Below are 19,445 nucleotides of genomic sequence, written 5' to 3' on the forward strand. Positions count from 1 at the left end.
GAAAAATAACTTGATTGTTACTTTTCTGTTACTTTTCTACTATTGATCTGTATTATGTGTACTTATATATTAGCACTAATTATATATTAGCATTATGAAAAACACATATATAGATATAATGATAAGAACATGTGCTAACTTTGTTTATTTTATTACATGAATAATGTATCATGCTTGGAGAAAAATCTTGAAGGACGATTAGGCGGTAGAGAAGACGTGAATCATTCTTAAAACAGAAGTGTACTACAGCCTAGCAGACCAAAGAAACATGGTGATTAGTGAATCTTATAAGGACAATGGACACTTGAGAAGATATAATAAAGATAAGAAATACCATACATTGTAAAACTGTGTGTGCAATAATGCGTGAAGATATCCATTGGAAGATTTAAGAACTTATTATTGTTCATGATACAATATTACTAAATGTTATAATATCATAGATGTCAATCTTCTAGTATTTTGTGTTTGAGAATATATATATGTATAGATTAATGGTAGAGGCAGTTGTAAAGGAAGAACCCATCTGTTACTTTGGGAATTTTAGCTTAGGGCCCGATTTGGTTTTTTTCAGAATTAAGAAGAGTGATTTTCTTCTAAATCCCCGGTCTCAATTCTGAAAAAAAAGGGGAAGTAGGGGAAGATGTTGCAGTGCTAATTCCGCCTTTCCCCTAAATCTATAGTAATTATATTAATTATAATGTCTCATAGTTCCCCTATTTAGTTATTCCCCAAAGATCCATTTATTAACAATTTTAGAGTGATTAAAACTAAGTATTAAAGCAAATTAAATGTCCTTAAATCTTTATATTGGAACCTGTTATAATGGCGAATTAAAATATGGCGAAATTAGCCACAGCAACTTTGTAAAACAAGACTCTACATAAGCATTCTACAGTTGCTGGCCGGCGATGCTATCTTGGGAGCCACTTACCGGGTTAAATTTCTATAAACACAAGAGATGCGCTTAACTTAACATGCAAATAATGACGACAGAAAGAGGGGGGGGGTCAGAGAAAGATATACAGATACACCCGTGTGAACGGATATGGAAGATTCCTCCGAGCATCATAAACTCGGTGAATATGTAAGCTAGAGACTCTTCATTTTCCTAATAAGGAGCTGGTGAAGTGTCTACACGTGTGGCCAGAATGTTTGATACATGGCATGGCGTAATCGAGAGATGATGATCACTTCGCTTCGCTCCTTAAGATGAAGTGTCTTTTTGACGTAGAGTCCGAATGTGCGAGGACGTGGGAGTTCTCCAATAAGAGAAAGAGAATTATCTAAACAATAAGGGAAGACAAGGAGTATTAAAGCGGGTCCTCGGGAGAGAGAAAAGGAGACAGACAACGTGAAGAGCAAAAGCTACCGGAGAAAAGAAGAGGAAAAACCAGCGAACGAACGAAGGAGAACCTGCGACCGAGAACGGAAGAGAAATACGGCAATCCCTGTTAAGGTAACGGACGCCCGAAATAACGGAGTATCGAGGAGATTAGCTATTCAAGCGAAAGGAGTATCTTTAGTTGGGTAAGTTAGTTGAAAAGGTATAGTATGAGAACATGAAACTGAACAGATGGATTCTTTCTAGCCTTTTATAATCTTGTAACTAATAATTGCTGTGTCTAAGAATGATAACTCTAAAGAACATGATCCTATTGCTATCATAATGTTTTGTTGAATTTATATCACTGAAAGGACTAAAATGTGTAAGCTTTACTTGTATTAAACTTTATTATGTTTTGCATTATAGGAGTTTCTCTTAACTGCCAAAACCTCACATTCAACCACTAAAGTAGTAAGGCAAAACGTTAAAACATGATTCGGAGGTAACTGCGGTTATCGAGTAATCAGTTGCATGATTACCCGATAATAATAAGCACAACGCAAAGCCCAAACTGCGGGGAAAAAGGGTAGAAAAGGGGTAAATATCTCCATCTCTCTTCTTCCCTGAGGGTATACGAGGTTTTTGTCCTAACCAAGCCACTAGACGATAAAACAGAATGATATTCCAGATCAGGCGAGATGAACACAGTAAAGCAAATTAAGATGGCAGACCAAAAGAAAAGGGTCGGAAACAACGTAACTACACTTAGAACAAAAAGTATAGGTTATGCCTAGACTAACTAGTTCTGATGCGGCCACACCCTAGTACACACAAGACCTAAGTAAGTAAGTGAAACGAGTATATATATGTGCAGCGTCTGTGTGTGCGAGGTGACACTATCAATAGAAGTAAAAGCAAGCCAAAATCATAATTAGAAAGTAGAAATCTTCCTCGGATTAAACCAACCATAAAATATACATTTGAGCGTCTGTGTCTTCAATGACGCTCAAATACTCTTTGTATGAGAACACAGTAATATTCTACGTATTGTACAATACTGAACATAAATATGACATAGAACTGTACAACGATTAAAAGGGAGAAAAAATTCTTTCTTGTGGTAAAAAGCAATAATTTTCTTAATGATGAAAATTTTCATAAAATTTCGATAAAAATTATTTTATTTGGTACCGTTGAAATCATGATTTTTCTGTGCAGTTTTTACGTAGTCTAGAAGATGAGATTATGTTCGTATATTCACATTCTTACATTCCATTCTCTTCTCTCTCTCTCTCGGAATCAATACATAAAAACATGGCAAAGAAAAAGGCCAAAATCTTACCCTTTTGTATCCTCACTGATATGAACGCGTCCCAGCGTTCCACGACCTTCCAGTACAGAAGCAATCGTGACTGTGTTTCCAAACAGGCAGTATCTAGGCATTTTCAATCCTACCACACCGGCCAGCACTGGTCCAGAGTGCACTCCTATCCGTAACTGGAAATGTACATAAGAAAGCTGAATAGAAAATCTAAGGATTGGAAAAAAGTTTATTTATTTTTAAGTTCCAGTAAAATAAGCTCAGTGAAGGCAATATTTTTCAGCAATTTTAGTTTAGATTTCGTTTACTACTTATCAACAACAAAATCGTATCCATCCTTTACCTGAATTACCTCATCAGTTCAAAAAAAAAAAAAGAAGCATTCAAATAAATAAGTCCGATAACTTTATGATAGGATTATACATTATGCATGGTTATGTATTTCTGCAGTATTTGACGCCGCAGTGGTGTCATTAAGGAAAGAAGAAGGAAGATCAGCACGCATTTTCCAAATCAATAGAAAACATTTCAACTTTCGTTGAATAATCAACGCTGCACCATTTGTACATTCTCCAAAAAGAAGCACAGACATTTTCTTCACGGGATCTAGTCTGAAAATGTTTTAGCGAAGCATCTTTTGAAGATAAATGAAAGCCAAACACGCAGAAGTGCTCCATAGCTTAAATTTCGCGTATGTTCGAAGTCTGAGCAAAACCGCTTTCATCAACAGAGGCTAATAAATTATATTTTATGACAAGGTGTGCAATTCCTTTTCATTCATCATTGTGGAGGGTAAATTAATTTTAACTCAGCCGAAATGTATGCTACTTAGAATGTATTCAGTTAATCAAGCGCAAGTTATATATATCCTAGTATTTTGAGGATTTTTGTCTTCAATAAAGCTTGAATAAGGCAAACTAGTTTGAGTCATTCAAGTGTTTTCAAAGAGGAATTAACTCTCTTATTTTGGATTGCGTGAATTTTGAATTGTCTTGTAGTTTACATTAAGGGGACTCTTTTGGCTGCTTATGTGCCCTGATTTGAGGAAAAATCATCCAAAAGGGCACAGTGAAAAAATCCAGAAATGTGCCTTTGCAGTCACCGTATTTGTCTTTGAGATGCATTTTGCCCTGGAGTTTATTCAGTTCAAGTTTCAAGGAAAGACCGGTCTTTTCTCAAACAACTGCAAATAGACTCTCAGACAGTCTTTTGCTCTCGTCATAGGAGGCGAGTCTTATATCAGAAAATCGATGTGGAAACTCAAGCAAGTAATTCTATCAGAAAACACAACGAACTTTTGGAATCTTTTATTTTTTTTCCCTTTTTATTAAGGCAAACATACTCAGATTTACAGTTTAAGTAGATTGATAACAATAAATAATATATAGCAATTAAATCTACACTCAGTGAAAACTTAAGCAATTCAAGTTCATTCAAAGTTTGAAACATTTTTGAACAGCGAGTATTTTCTATTGAAAAATATCACCATTAAGTAATGCATCACCGGGTGGAAGCGCTCTATAAATAGTAGAAACTTTATAGCATACTTCGTCAGAACTTTAAGATCTTAAACTGCTCCACACAAACAAGGGAAATTTCGATTCATCGGTGAAGTGTCATTTGGAGGAAACCGATGTCGTTATTTCAACGAACACTACTACTCAAATAAAACTTTTGAATTACCTTCTTGCGAATGTCTCATATGCTCAAATTAATCACGGATTATAATTACTTCTCTAGTTGTTACAGGACTTTACAGAAAGGTAGATTAAATCCCATAGGAAAGGGCATAGAGGAAGTCACGCATCAGCGAGATGCTTACTCGAATGTTCTTTGAAAGCAAATATTGCCATTCAGAACAGTTTTGTCGTTGACTTATTAAAATATAAAGGAACGCAACTGAAAGTACGATATCATTAAGAAAATTTCATTGTATTACGTAAACTGAAGTACTTTATTCTTCTTCTAGGCCAGTGCTTCCCAAGTGGTGTGTCGCTGCACGTGATTCACTGGATCATGAAAATTTGCGAATTTTTGGCGAATAAATTGAAATCAAAACGACAGTTATTAGAAGCATAAAGTTTTAAAAAAGGAACTAGATATCGTTGGAGAATGAGAAGAAGACAGCGTATTGAACTATACGTAAGGTAAAGTTTTGTTTAACATAATTTTATTCAATAGACTTTTAGAATGAGATAGAAACCGTATGGAGGGTATAGTACTTTTGTTCTATTATAGTTTGACAGGAGGATAGTTCAAAGCAGAAAAAAAATCATTCTGCTTCCTCAAAAGATAGATGATAAGTATTCTGCTCTGTGCCTTGGTCTTATGTCTAACTTAGAGACAAATACTGTTATTCACGGTTCTGCTAATCTTATCTTAAGGCAGATCCGTGGATAATGCTATTTGTCACTAAGTTGGACATAAGACCAAGCCTTTGAGGGAGCAGATTATTACCCATGATCGAATACCTAACGCAGTAATGCGTCTCAAATTTATTTGATGTTCGTATTGCGTTAAAATTATTAGTTATTACAAAAAATGCCAGCGTAATTGCAGCAGCCTTCCATGTTAGAGCTGGATTAGATTATTCCTGTTTATAAAGGTCTGAATTCGATTCTATTTCCCAACCGGCGCAGTTCATTCACATCGCTGACTGGACGGCTGAACTTTAATAAATCAATACTTTTTGGAGTTTAAAGGGTATTTCGCCCGCTCTTTCAAAACGCTCACAAATAAAGTAAAATATTATTTTAAAACATTAAAATCAAAACTGTTTTCTATCAGAAAAATCAAAGAATCTATTATTATGAGAATGCATCCTTCAAAAAATATATCTGCCCTCCTTATATCAAAAGTATTACATTAATTGTGGTTGATTATACGGTAAACTAGCACCAGTTCAAGATAACACTATCCGAACCGATACATAAATCATTTTAATTACCAGTTTCTCTATATGCCAATATAATTTGGGCTCAGTTAGCTGGACTCACTTAAAGCAGAGTTGTACACCCTTTAGCAGTGAATAGTAATGAGGCGCTTGGTAAAGGAGGGGCCTCTAAGGCTAATATATCTACCTTCAGCCACTGTTCATTAATTAACGGAGTTATTAAATATCGGAAATCTTGTCCATAATTTTGCTGGTTAATAATGATAACACGCTGTGTTTGTAGGAGAGTTGTAAGACTCCACTGCATCGAAGTGTGAAGACTGTGCCTAAAAAATCAAGAAAACGGAAAACCGACTTAGTAAGATCAGTAAAAAAGCACCCGTATGAGAAAAGACTTCGATTATGGGTTATAGAGCTTTGCAACTAGGCACCTTAGAGAAGATCTGATTGAGGTCCATAAGGCTCTGAGTGGGAATAGTAAAATGAATGAAGGCAAATTTTCACTGTTATCAATCATTTCAAAATTTAGACAGAACTCAAATTAGGAGGAATTTTTGCACTGGTTTTAGGAAGATTATTTTTTCAGCCATCGAGTTGTTAATTATTGGAAGTTATATCGACAAAGAATCACGTAGTGCCTTCCTTTCACCAATTAGCTTTAGTTATATTACAAACTTTTAAAACTGATTTCGTATACTGCATGACAGCTCACATCGAACTTCTTTACAACTGTTTTTCTTTCAGATTATCACTAAAAATTACTTGCTATGTAATAAGAGGCCAGTTAGTTCCGAAACAGGCTGTCTTGTCAAAAGATGAGGTTGCTATGAGGAGACCAATTAACAAACAAATGGGCAATATACTCTTTGGCAAAGTCATCTGCTTTGAAAGTTGTGCAATAGCAGGGTAACTCGTTTAAAGGCAAGTTGTTCTGCTGTGAGAATCAAGACCATTGTATTATTTATGTGGATTAAATACTGCTGGACAAGATAGTCCTGTAAGTCTCTTATAAAGAGAGAAATGTGACCCATTTCTGCGTGGATTCTTGAGGACAAATGGGATTGTAGATACAAATGTCGAATTGCTTTCTTAGTATTTCCGGATTTAAAATGTTGATTTTTCTTTTAAGTATTTTACTTCTTTTCTTCTTCTAAAAAAATGCAAATTTTCAGAAATAAACCTTTAGAAGACACAGGTCTTCTTTCTCCTACAGGACTGAAAACAGAGATGTAGGTTTCTTCAGTTTTTAGAAGAAACCAGCGTGAAATCCAACAGGTTTCTTCAATAGATTATATTATACACTTGCCATATTATTTGGAAAATTTAATTTTTTCTCCCATGTTTTCTTTTTCCAGTTTTTCCACTGATTTATCAAAATATTAGAAACGTATCTAACTAGCACGTGGGTCCACATTTAATAGCGATGGCAGTGGAAATTCTGTTCAGCATGGATTTGACTAGGCGTGTGCATGTACCACTGGTAATTTTCTCCCATTCCTGTTCCCGTGTTCGCACCTAAAGGCCAGAAGACCCTTTAGATGCGACCATAGAGGCAATTAAATCGATAACTACGTGGACAGCCAAGGCATTCTAAAAGTCAGGGATGGAGTCAATGATGAATGTTTTAGAAGCACTCTGCAGACCAGCTTTAATGGGTGCTGACAACATCAGTGAACTGTCTAGTTTACTACACCTTCTATTTAGACGGTTTGGCAAACTGTATGCTAAAATGGCAACCGCGGTATTCTTCGGGCCAAAGCGAATTTGCTTCTTTCGATTTAGAAGGCAACACCTTAACAAAATGGTTGTTTGTAATTTCCAACTTTGTATTCCCAAAGGAAAGCTTTATTTCATTATACAGGAGTTAGTGAAATGCATCAGAACACGAAATATCTGTCCCTATTAAGTTGTTATTCCCAAATCAGTTGATTAAAATAAATGCTGATGTAGGCACACCTTCATTGAGCAGAAAATTACGGATGCATCGCTAGAGATTACTTCGTTATCTCTAATGATGGAGCTGTAAGGCCATACGACCATCAAATGCCATTTATTAAGCTAATTGGAATAGGATAAAGCAGTTTTTTTATTAATTGGGTTATTTTATTAATTGTGTTTTATTAATTGGGTTCCCTTTGAGGCTGATTAACTTCCTTAATATGAATCATTACACGCTTTCTATGGATGATTTTCAGATAGTCGTTAAGAACAGATGAGGATAACCTAAGCCCTCTAATATGTTAATATTTTAAAAGTTAAATGCAACGAATTGCTGCTTTTATTTACAGGAGAAAATATATCAAACAAAAATCATTAGCATTGTTTGTAATGCTTTTAATTAGTATCGTTTAATATAGTGGGATTTATAGACGTGCACATTACTGAGTCCTTACGTTTCTTGGAATTCGTTAAGAATTGAAAACTAATAATTTTATTATAATTTTTTTGAGTTGGTAGTGCGTATTCAGAATCGGCCAATTAATCACATGATCTGTTTTTCCGATTGCAGAGTGAAAGCCACTCTGTAATCGGAAGACACTGCAATTTAAAAAAAATAAGTTAATAATCGCTCGCTCTATAAAATTCTCTTTCTATTATCTTGTGACTAATACTTCGTTTAAATGCCTTTTTCCATCTCAATGTCATTAATAAAAACTTGTTGCCTATTCTTTAAGGAGAGGCCACAAGATTAGTTTAAAAAAAAAAACGCTATATCCAGGGTCCTTTTCATTTTGAGACGTCTTGGTACAGATCCATCGAACACATCCTTTAGAAATAGAAGTCCAACCGGAAGAATTTTCCACACTCCTCAGGCCATTTGTATTGTCTACTAGAGCTCTCTTATGTCAATTTCCTTTCCTTCTACTACTTTCTGCCACCGAAAACACACAAAACAGACTACATCACTCCATGATGGCCACGAGCTGTTGCGAAGAGCAAAGCAAACCCATTCAACTTAGAATATCTACTATGAACAGAAATACTCCACAAGCAAAGGTTTGCCCTTAAGAAAGCCATTCAAAAATACCAGCTATTTCTTGTTACCATGAAAAGAAAAGTAACATTATTTAAGTAACTTCTGCTCCCGAACTACAGAGTGGTTATAATACCCCTTTTCCACTTTCAAAAATTAATAACTCGAAAACTATATAGGTCGTATCGGCAAACGTTATTTATTTATTTTATTATTATTTTTTTGTATTGGAATCAGTATACGTGGGGTATTTTTAAGCAAAAAGAAAAAAAAAAAAAAAAGTTCGAAATTTTACCGCTACGGGCAAAGAGATTTATTCAGTTCAATACGCAAATAAGTTTTTGTGTTCGTTATAAAAAGGAATGACTCTGAATTGTAGAATTCGAATATTTGTTTAATCTCTGAACAACCTCAGAGATCAAAAGAATTCAAGTCCAGGATGACTGATAGGTGACATAGGGAACAGCTCAGCAAGAGTTTGTTGAATTATCCAGTGTGGTGAAGCGTCTGCATTCTTCTGCTGAAGACGTCGTTGTTGGTTTTGAAGGACTTGCAAGTTAATCTCATTTTCAATTAAGGCTTTAAGATTGACTTCTGAGATGTTCTGAACTGTATTTTTAAGTGTTGTCCGTTGTTCTTCGTAGTTGGGACAGGACAATAGGATGTGGTTCCAGGATTCCTCTGCCCCACAGGAGCAATGAGGGTTTGTCGTCAGTCCGAATTGGAACAGTTTCGCTTTAAGAGCACCATGTCCTGTTAGGATGCAGGACGTGCTCATGGATGGGTAGAACCAATTATAATGCGGCTTATTCATGGCAAAGGCGAGATCCGGGATGAAAAGTCTGGTGACCTCTCCAGTGGGCCTTTCATCCCATCTAACCTGCCAAAGGGAGAGGATTTTATTCCATAGGTTTATTTTTTCCTGTTTGATATTTGGAGCATGATTTCAGTCTATTCCAAGGAGTGAGGTTGGTAGGCCTGTTTTGCGCTTGTAGATGCAGCCTCTTTAAGCTATATATAGGTCCAGAGGAAGGGCCCCTGAACTATGGCCTATAACTGCAGTGCACTAGTTGAGGTTGTTCTTGTTACTCGGTGTGTCATAAGCAACATCATTCTTTGCACTGAAAGGAGTTTGGCCCGGATTTTATTATTATTATTATTCAATTTATTGCATATGCTTCACCCCTTAACAGTTTTCAGCTAGGAGGATGCCTATATACATTGGAACATTATAACTTAGACAGAAAACGTAGAAGTCGTACATGAATTATGATAATATTTAAAAATAACTAAATTCACAAGGCATAATACGTTAAGACTAAGAGTTTAATATCTATATAATATCGGTGTAAATACACCATAGATAACTCTTAAGAAACTACGATGGTAGTTAGTGTGGGAGGTATCATTTTCTCTGTATCTCATATTGTGCTCTTCCTTCACAACGAGTTGCCATGGTATTGCACTACTTCGAATAAGTAACACTTCACTAATAGAGAAGACTATTGTTACTTATTCTCAGAGAGTACCACCACCCAGACGGCACAGTTTCAAGGCTATTGGCCTATCATCGGTGGGTGGGCAGGTACCCTGGTATTACAGACATGAGAATCCATTTGTGAAGATAATCACAGAATATGAGAGACATAACAACTGGGTTGTCATGTCTGCAATACCAGGGTACCTGCCCACCCACCGATGATAGGCCAATAGCTTTTAAACGGTGCAGTCTGGGAGGTGGTACTCACTGATAATAAGTAACAATAGTCTTATCTATTAGTGAAGCGTTACTTATTCGAGGTAGTGCAATACCATATCAACTCGTTGTGAAGAAGAGCACAAGCAAATGATGCCTCCCACAGTAACTACCATCGTAATTTCTTAAGAGGGTTTATCTATAGTGTATCTACACCGATATTATATAGATAAATTATGCATACATAAACATTAGTTTCTATAATATAATGCAACAAATAGCATCTAATACCAGCAAATATAGCACACACACACACACACACATACACTGTGCCGCCACTTTATTAGGTACACCTACCTAGTAGCCTGTTTAGCCTGAATTCTTTTAGGCATGGATTGAACAAGATGCTGAAAACGTTGTACAGGAATGGAGTACCATGCAGACATGAGTGTGTCACGCAGTTCCTTGCGATTCGACGGAGGTGTAGGCCTGCAGCGAACAGCCCTTTCCAGCTCATCTCAAAGATGTTCAATAGGATTGAGACCCGCCGACTGGGCGGGCCACTGCTGCAAAGAAAAATCATTGTCATGTTCCTGGAACCATTCCATAGTGATTCGACCATTGTGCACAGGCGCGTTATCCTGCTGGAAGTAACCATCTGACTGAGGATAAACTGTCAACATGATCAGATGCACTTAGTCAGCAACAATGGTTAGGTACGATGTGACAGGTATGGATTCATGTTGTTTTCGCCAAATTCTGAACCTTCCATCAACATGATGCACCAGGAACTTCGACTCGTCAGACTAAGCAACTGTTTTCCAGTCCTCGATAGTCCAGTGCTGGTGTTGCTGTGCCCACAGGAGGCGTGCTCTCTTGTTCTTCATTGATAACAAAGGAACGCGATGTGGCCGTCTGCTGTTGTAGCCCATTCGCGACAAAGTGCGACTAGTGGTCCATAAGGTATGTTCGTGTCAGACGGCACCTGGGATTTCTCCCATCTCCGACTAGTGGTCCATTGCGATATTTTGTTCTGCGCACTAAGTTTGTATTCTGACGTGATGTGTAACATTGTGGCCCGTCTGTTTGCTTTACAATTCTAGCCATCCTCCTCTGACCTCTCTCATTAACAAGAGATTTTCTTCCACAGGAGTGTCGTTGAGGATATTTTCTGTTCGTTGCACCATTCTCGATACACCCTTGAAACTGTGAGGCATGAAAAGTTCAGGAGAACTACCGTTTCAGAGATGCTTTGTCCAGCACGTCTTGCACCTACTACCATGCCACGTTCGAAGTCCGTTAGATCACTCCGTTTCCCCATTCTTGCTACGGTTTGTTCGCTTAACTGATGCTAGAAAGGTTGTTCTGCTGCATTTATATCCACAACTGTGGTCATGTGACCTGCAACGTTGTGGGACAAACCATTTGTGCCACAGCAGGTGCACGTTAATAAAGTGGCAGCGGAGTATATATACAGTGACACAAGCAAACGGTAGAGACATAAATACATACGTATCGTAATATATACAACTAACACATATACATACAAACAAATAATAATTTAAAATAAATTAGTTCTTCTCTGTAGAGGAGCAAAGTAGGATTCAACGGTGATCCCATCCTGAAGGAGGTAATCAGGGAATTTCTACATTTGTATGTGGTAGTACATGTCCTGTATCTTCTGAGATCTGTACGCTTTCTCATCACAGAACTTGCGGGGATCAATCTTCAGGTTGTTGTATGTTTGGATGGTGTTAGACGGAAAAAAATCTTCTAAGCATTGTTAAATTCTGTAATAAGGCTTCTTAGGGGAATCCACGCGTAATTGTAAAGGACGCAGGAAAGCCTAGGGCCTACTACAAGATTGTGGACATTTGGGGCGTCAAGACGATCGGTGAAGAGCTGACAGAAGTTGCGCAGATTTCCTGCAATGAGCAACTGATTCCAAGAGGTGCAACCAAGGTTTGCATACATTATAGAACGCGAGATGGTGAAAGGATGGTCATTAAGACGGTTCAACCACCTTAAAATCCAGCTCGATACCCATGAATTTTTGATGTCAGTGAGGGAAGCAGAGTACCAGACTGTCGAGGCATACATGGGAATCGTAACAAGACATGTTTGTATGTAGTGAGTGGCAAGTTTGTGGTGGTTTACTCCAGTAAGTTCCTATATTATCACCCACATTGCTGACAGAGTTTTTGCCTTAGTGTTGGCGGAGTACTGTTGGAAGGTCAGACCATCATCCCAGGTGAGCCCTAGATCAGTGTGATGCGAGACCTTTTGGACTCTAATATCATTGATGTAGATGTCTATGTTGATATTTGCGCTGATTTAGTCGGGTTTATGGATAGGCCAATACTGTCAAGATAATGGTGAAGTTCTTCTATTAAGACAGTAGCATGGGAGTTGATTGCGTCATATTTGTCACCATGTTTCGACGAAATGAAGAGTTTTTATATCATCGGTGTAAGAGCTGCAGTCAGGATGCGTAGAGAGAAAGGGGCCCAAAGCGGCAGCAAAAAATAAGGCAGAAAGGACGCCGCCTTGGGGAACTCCTTTGTAGATGACGGGGTTCAATTGAAAGGTCCTGTGTTTAACCCCCAAATGCCTTTGTTTGAGAATGGAAACGATTTTGCTGTTAGTGGCCCTATGGAACCAGATCCCAGGAACATAAGAGGCAATTGGTAAGAACACAGCTTTATAGTAGCGAGATATGGTTCCTTTTGTGAGTCCCAGTCCGAAAGGGAGATTCTGATGACGGCTGCAGCGAAGGCTTTGGTTTTGTTTGCTAAACTGTTCACGTGTGGTTGGAAACAGCCTGTCGTCCGATATGATGCCAAAGTGTTTAGTTTCCTCATATGGAATTTTCTTCCCGTAATCCCGTGATTACCGCAGAACTTTAGGGGTTCTGCGGGCGGTAATCCAACCTGGTTTTGAAGATCATTAGCTTTGTTTTTGCGTTTTTGTAAATGCTGCCTAAAGATAAATTACTTTTAGTTAAACTTTAATACAAGAATGGTGATAATGTTATTGCAGTCTTTAGGTGTGTGTTAAGCGCAAAAATAACTATGGCCTCTGACGCTTCAGCATATAATGCCGGTAATTGCGTGGGTTCTTCGGTCAGTTTGCTGAATGAAAAACTAGGGTTTCCGCCAGGAATAAATCATGCAGCCCTCGACAGAGACCAAGTAATTCAGCCACGCTCTGAAAAAAAAAAAAACAAAGCCCACAAAAATTCCTCGCGTAATTGACGGCATTCGAACTTAGTCCTGTTCACAAGGTGTGGGAGGAAGCTGATTATTTCCACTATGCTACCCGCGAAGGATAAGAAAGCACTGCGATAGAAAATTGGGATTCAGTTATACCTTAAGCAACTTTAAGCAAATTAATCGTAGCTGTTGTTGCCTACGAAACATTTTCCGTTCAAAGATCCATTCCCCACTTCTGCAGCGGCTTAAAACTCTTCCTTCTCCTCCTGTAACAGGACACGCCAAAGATTACGAATAACTAGCAATAAGACTTCTGGTGAGGATTTAACAACCACCCAAAATGGTTGAAAGATGTGCTACTGGCGAACTCCAAGTATTAAAGGTTGTTTCTACACTAATTGTCTAATTATTAATTTGTATTTTTGCAAAGATCAGATGGGATACACAGACTTTAACGCCTTTGAAACTAAAACCATTAAACAGTAGAAAAGAAAACTGAATCCTGAGCTTCCTTTCATATGATCCATTTAACTCACCCTTCTATTTCCGCTCAGGATGGCTTCTGCTGTTGGTCCATGGTCATTGGCAATTTCAGTATTCATGCTTTCAAGTCATTAAGTTATAAGGTTCCCTCTTAACACCGAGTTCTGTTTTTTCCCTAGTTGCTAGAATATTGTTTATCTCATCCTCGGTTTGGGAATTTTCTGAGAGAATATAATGCAGTTCGGATGTACACTGACTGGACAGAAAGGATGAGATATCTACCTGGTAACGGGTAGATCCACCTTTCGCTTGGAAAAGGGCAGTCATACTGCGAGGCATTGCGTCCACTAGTTCACGAAAGCGTTTCACAGGTATTTCCATCCATGCTTGCTACACCGCTGTCCATAATTCCGTCGCATTCTGGGAGGAGGATCCAAAACTCAAACGGACCTTTCCACAGCATCCCAAATATGCTCTACAGCGTTCATGTTCGGTGAACGGGGGAGGTCATTCCATGGTGGTAAACTCTGCGGAATGCTCTTCGAGCTATGTTCTAGTCACTACGGCTTTGTGGGGAGGCGTATTTTCCTGCTGGAAGAGCCCATTGCCCTTTGGGTGCACGATGACCATGAAGGGATGCAGATAGTCTGCAAGGATTAACAAGTAACCTGGACCGTTCAGAGATGCGTCTAGACGTACCAGAGGTCTCAACGTGTGCCAGTTCCACACGCCCCAGACCACTATGGACCGTCCACCTGCCTGAAAAGTTCCTTGTTGATATGACAGACGCATAGCTTCATGCGGTTTCTGCCAGATGCTCAACCTCCCGTCCGCTCGAAATAACTGGAAACGTGGCTCATCGGACCGGGACCCATAGCCAATCATTCAAGGTCTAGTGCCGATGTCCTTTTGCCCAGTTGAGGCATGGAGTCCTGTGTAGTGGTGTTAGCAATGGGACACTGGTGGGTGGGTGGCTCCTATAACCTACTGCCGCAAATGATCGCCTGATGGTCATGGCGGAGATGTTTTTCGCACCTCCCTCGCTGAAGTTAGCGGTGATTTGTGCCGCTCTCTCTCTCTCTCTCTCTCTCTCTCTCTCTCTCTCTCTCTCTCTCTCTCTCTCTCCGGTTGGCTGAAACAATGCGATGCAGACTTCGACGGCCACTTTTATCCACCACCTTTCTCCGCCCACAGCGCTGTCCACGATGAGATGTTATTCCGGAAATGGCGTATTTCCGATGCACTTTTGATAGTGTTGAACGGGGATAGGGCAATTTCTGTACCACCTACGCGATAGAGTGTCCCATGCGTCGGGCACCCACTATCATCCCTCTTTCAAAGTCGGTTAACTCACGATGTTTATCCATACTGACATCTAATTTTGGTCTACGTGAATGCAGTGTACCTATATACCTGCCAAGCGATGGGTTCGTCCACTAGCGAGAGGGGTGAGAGCGTCGCGTTGCCCAGGAATCAGGTATCCCATGAATTCTGTCCTTTCGGTGTATACAGCCAGAAAATCAAAGTCTCTGCAATCACTGGATTCTAAAAAATGCCTGATTTCTTAGTTTGCAATTATGAGAAATTTTTTTGTGTAAACTTGTCAAATATTGACTATTTGCAAGAACGATTTTAATAAAACTATAATTGTAATTTCTATACAATCGAATCGTATCTTTTATATAACTGCTTCGTATAACCTATAAACATTTAAACTGAGAATTTCTTCCATTTGTTTCACCCAGTGGGCTCACAATTTCATTGAAAATCTAATAAGCCTGGGATTTTTATCTTTTACTAACCTTAACTTAACTTTAACCTCAACTCCTCCTCAACTTTATCTTACCTTTGTTGTGTTTTGACCTACAAGTTGTATGCTATTTGTAGATTCGGAAAATAAATTGAATCTCTAAATCATTACACCATCTAGTCCAGTATCTGATTTGTATCTCATTTATAATCTCCTTTGGGTTATACAGAGGCGGAGTGGATATTCCAATAATAAACCGTGCTATTACTTCATTCTTTTTCCTTTCGAAAAGTTTTCTACTGAACTGACCATGTGCAATCGGTCTAGTGTTGGAAGCAATGCAGATACTTACAAATCTCCATTAGGTTTCGAGCAGCAATACTCATTAGTGCTCTTTTTAGCTTTTCTGTGCTAATGGATCGTTATATGAGACCATTTTTCTACTGGATGACCCTAATGAAACAGAGAAGGTACCTGCTTGTTAGCAGAATGGGATGAGATGACAGTCATTTATTACGAACATCTTAATTTGCTCTACGACATGTTCAGTAAAGCGGTTATAATTTTATGATAATAAAGAAAGGGTTTCGTAATAACAACCAGAGAAATTAGCGGTTGTTATTCAACCACCTTTTGACCTATAAGAGGAATTGAGACTTCGCGCTGCATGTTATTTAAAGATGTAATAAGAATAACGTAAAGAACCAATCAAAGATATTTACAATGACAGGTATTAAAAATATCCTACTTAAAATACAATATTAGATGAAAAACTTAAAACTTTTTTATTTAAATCGTGTCGTACCTGGATAGGAAGCCCATCGTCTGGAGAAACGATTGTCTGTGCAATGGATATCATGTCCAGTCCTGCAACCACTACTCTGTCAGCATGGTCTGATAGAAAGTTTGGTACTCCTCCGACTACGAAATATGCATCGCCAATTGTTTCAACCTGAGATAAGAAGAATGCTGACCATTAATTTATAGGACTGCATACATTATACATTAAACGGATTCAAAGGAATGCAAGTTATGATTTCGTTTTCTAAATAAGTCTTCAAGTGTAGAAGGTGCATTTCTCCATTGTTTTTTTGTATCTTTATCTTAGTAATCAACTTTGAGCACGAATCTCTCTTATTTTAATTAATCAAAGACGAATCATTCCAACTTTAATACGAGCGAGTGGCGTTTCTTTTATGTGCTGTACATAACTTAAACCGACAGCTATAGTTTGTTTAATATAAGTTTGTTTAATAAATTAATAATATTAATTTTCTAGTTTTCATAGAGCTGACATGTTATAATGATCAAAATTATCACTTAAAACTAAAAGATAAACAAATCCAAGTGACACAGGTATTAAAGAAAACCATGAAAACTCACGTTTGTTGATGAACCTCTTCATGTTCAAGCTATTAAACAAGGGCCATAAAAGACAAGAAGCTTAAAAGCATAAAGCACAGGTAGTCAAAGATAAAAAATAATACCATAAGCTCCTTTCATTTATAATAATGATCTTATAATAACGTCACTTATCATAACGAAAACTATAATGCTATTTTATGTAATAGTATTATTACGTAAAATAGCATATTTCTATGAACTATAAAAAATATATTTGTAGTAATCATGTAATATTGTAATAATTGCCTCACTGCGGTAGAGTTTCGAAAGCTATTGCCCTTTCTAAAGCTATTGGTAAGTGGATTGAAGAATTTCGTTACGTAACCAAATACTCCAGTTGACGAGAACATTAAGTAGTGCAGTACCATGGCAACTCCTTTCAAAGGTATGTTTCTTCTGCTGCGGGCATTAACGCTATTGCATTATCCTTGTACTTTAAATGCTGCTCCTCGCAAAAACAGATGAAAGAACATGACCAGTATTATGAATGTGTACAGATGTAAATGTTTAGTTATTTGTACTGAATATTTATTGAAATATACTCCTATAAAACTGCTCACCAACTAGATATTCCTGTTTAAAATCCGGCACCTCTCAATCGGCAAGAATCCCAGATTTAAATGAATTTATTGTATATAAAAAAAAAAAAACAATTGTGTTCTGAAAATGAACTTAGTTCACTTTAGGCTCAACCACACAAAACAGCGCTACAATCTAACTTAGAAATTCCCATTAATTAGTATAGAAATTTTTTCGCTCACTCTTTCATGACCAGGTCCGTCATCAGCGAAGCAAACCAAAAAAAAAAAAAAAAAAAAAATTCCTCAGATCCTATTTCTCCATTCTGGCACAGACGCCTGACGACATAAAAATAATGAATTTCAGCGCTGTTTTCTAATTAAACAAAATAAATTTATTCTCTGTTGCAAAAAAAAAAAAAAAAAATCGACCTGCGCTTCTGAAAATTCGGAATGAAGGAACAGGTGCTTAATCACGTATCGCAGGGTCCGCGAAAATGTGATAAGGTTGCGACACATCCAGGTCCTGACAAAGAAGGGAAGCCCAAAGCCTTTCTTTAATGTTATAACATAGCTATCGCAAAAGAAAAGGGGACCGTCACTATCACACTCTCATGATGTATAGTATGAGTACACCAAATTTATTTTCTGTTTAAACCAAATGTATTTCATCGTTAATTAATTTACTATCTCATATATACATATTATAGATTTTGTCTCTCTTTCACACTCTTCTCGACCTCAGCACCTGTATGTGGTGAGGGGACGTCCCAGTGATGCTGCTGGGCTTTCAAAGAAATTCAGATTACCACCACTGGGATCAAATGCCCACAGCCTTGGTTCTAGACAACCATCATAGGAATCCGGCGTGTTTTTCGTGCACTGCAACCCATGGAAATTCGGAAAGGGGATCCTGGTGATTGAGGAGCCCAGCTACAACGTACCACTATGGCCCCTGCTTGGAAAAGACGGGTAGTCCTGGAAAGCCTGGCTAGGATAAATCAGCTAGTGAGTTCACCTGTGTCAATTCCATTCCTCTTTCCTCATTTACCGAGGGCGAGGATTTAGGCTGGCGGTATAATGTCTGGGTAATGTCCCATTCCCGAGCGCATTTATTGCTTGCCGAGTAGTGTGCGTCCTATTTGAGCTCTGTGGTGAGTGGGGAGCCTGGGCGCCGAATAAAAATAACAAAACTATGAATCATGATAAAAGTATTTCTTTTGGGGCCCCGAACCGGCCGCTATCTGAAAATAAGAGCGAGTCCGCTGATGTCACTTTAGCAAAAAAGACAGAAAACTGAGAAAATAATACACAATACAAGTAAGAAAGCTACAGGAAAAATGTCGCCCTTCTTTATCTAGAAGGGTTCGGAAGGATTGGCAGGCTCTATAAATATGTCAAATGGCTTCTCTCAGGCGACATCCGCGTGGAGACCAGAAGTGACAAACATTAAGAACAGTTCCCTCAAGCTACATCTATGAGGAATGCTTATTAAAGAATCCCTACAAGACACTGAATTCATTCTATGGTGTCATCGCTGAATGGAATCTCATGGCAGCGTCTGAAGAGGAAATCTATTCTGAATTAAAACCCAAAGGAGTGACAGCTGCGAAACGAATATTCATACGTAGGGATGGGATGGAAAACTTGTTTCAACAACAAACATCATCCTGGCATTTAATTCACCATCGTCTCCTAATGAAATTAAAGCTGACTACATTAATTGTTCGGCGCGTCCATATGTCACAAATTCTCTGAGGTGCTTTAAGTGCCAGAAATACGAACACTGGAAAGTGGCCTGTCGTGCAGAAGTTCATGCGCTCGATGTGCTGAAAAGGACTAACTACATCATGTTCAGCTACAAACG

The 19,445-nt window shown here is 38.2% G+C and overlaps 1 protein-coding gene across 1 annotated transcript in view; it reads right to left on the reverse strand.

The window, feature by feature from the left end:
• LOC150088041 (guanylate cyclase soluble subunit beta-2-like) overlaps positions 1-19,445 on the reverse strand; it is a 575,730-nt gene that overhangs the window by 23,231 nt on the left and 533,054 nt on the right. The window contains exons 5-6 of the mRNA XM_090370546.1: positions 16,462-16,608; positions 2,670-2,824 (exon numbers count right to left, since the gene is read on the reverse strand). Coding sequence (XP_090226672.1) covers positions 2,670-2,824; positions 16,462-16,608 — 302 coding nt within the window. The remainder of the gene's footprint in view (positions 1-2,669; positions 2,825-16,461; positions 16,609-19,445) is intronic.

This window comes from Mastigoproctus giganteus, chromosome 3 (genome assembly GCF_048544385.1).
Source record: "Mastigoproctus giganteus isolate SK-2022 chromosome 3, ASM4854438v1, whole genome shotgun sequence".
In the NCBI taxonomy this organism is placed as follows: Eukaryota; Metazoa; Arthropoda; class Arachnida; order Uropygi; family Thelyphonidae; genus Mastigoproctus; species Mastigoproctus giganteus.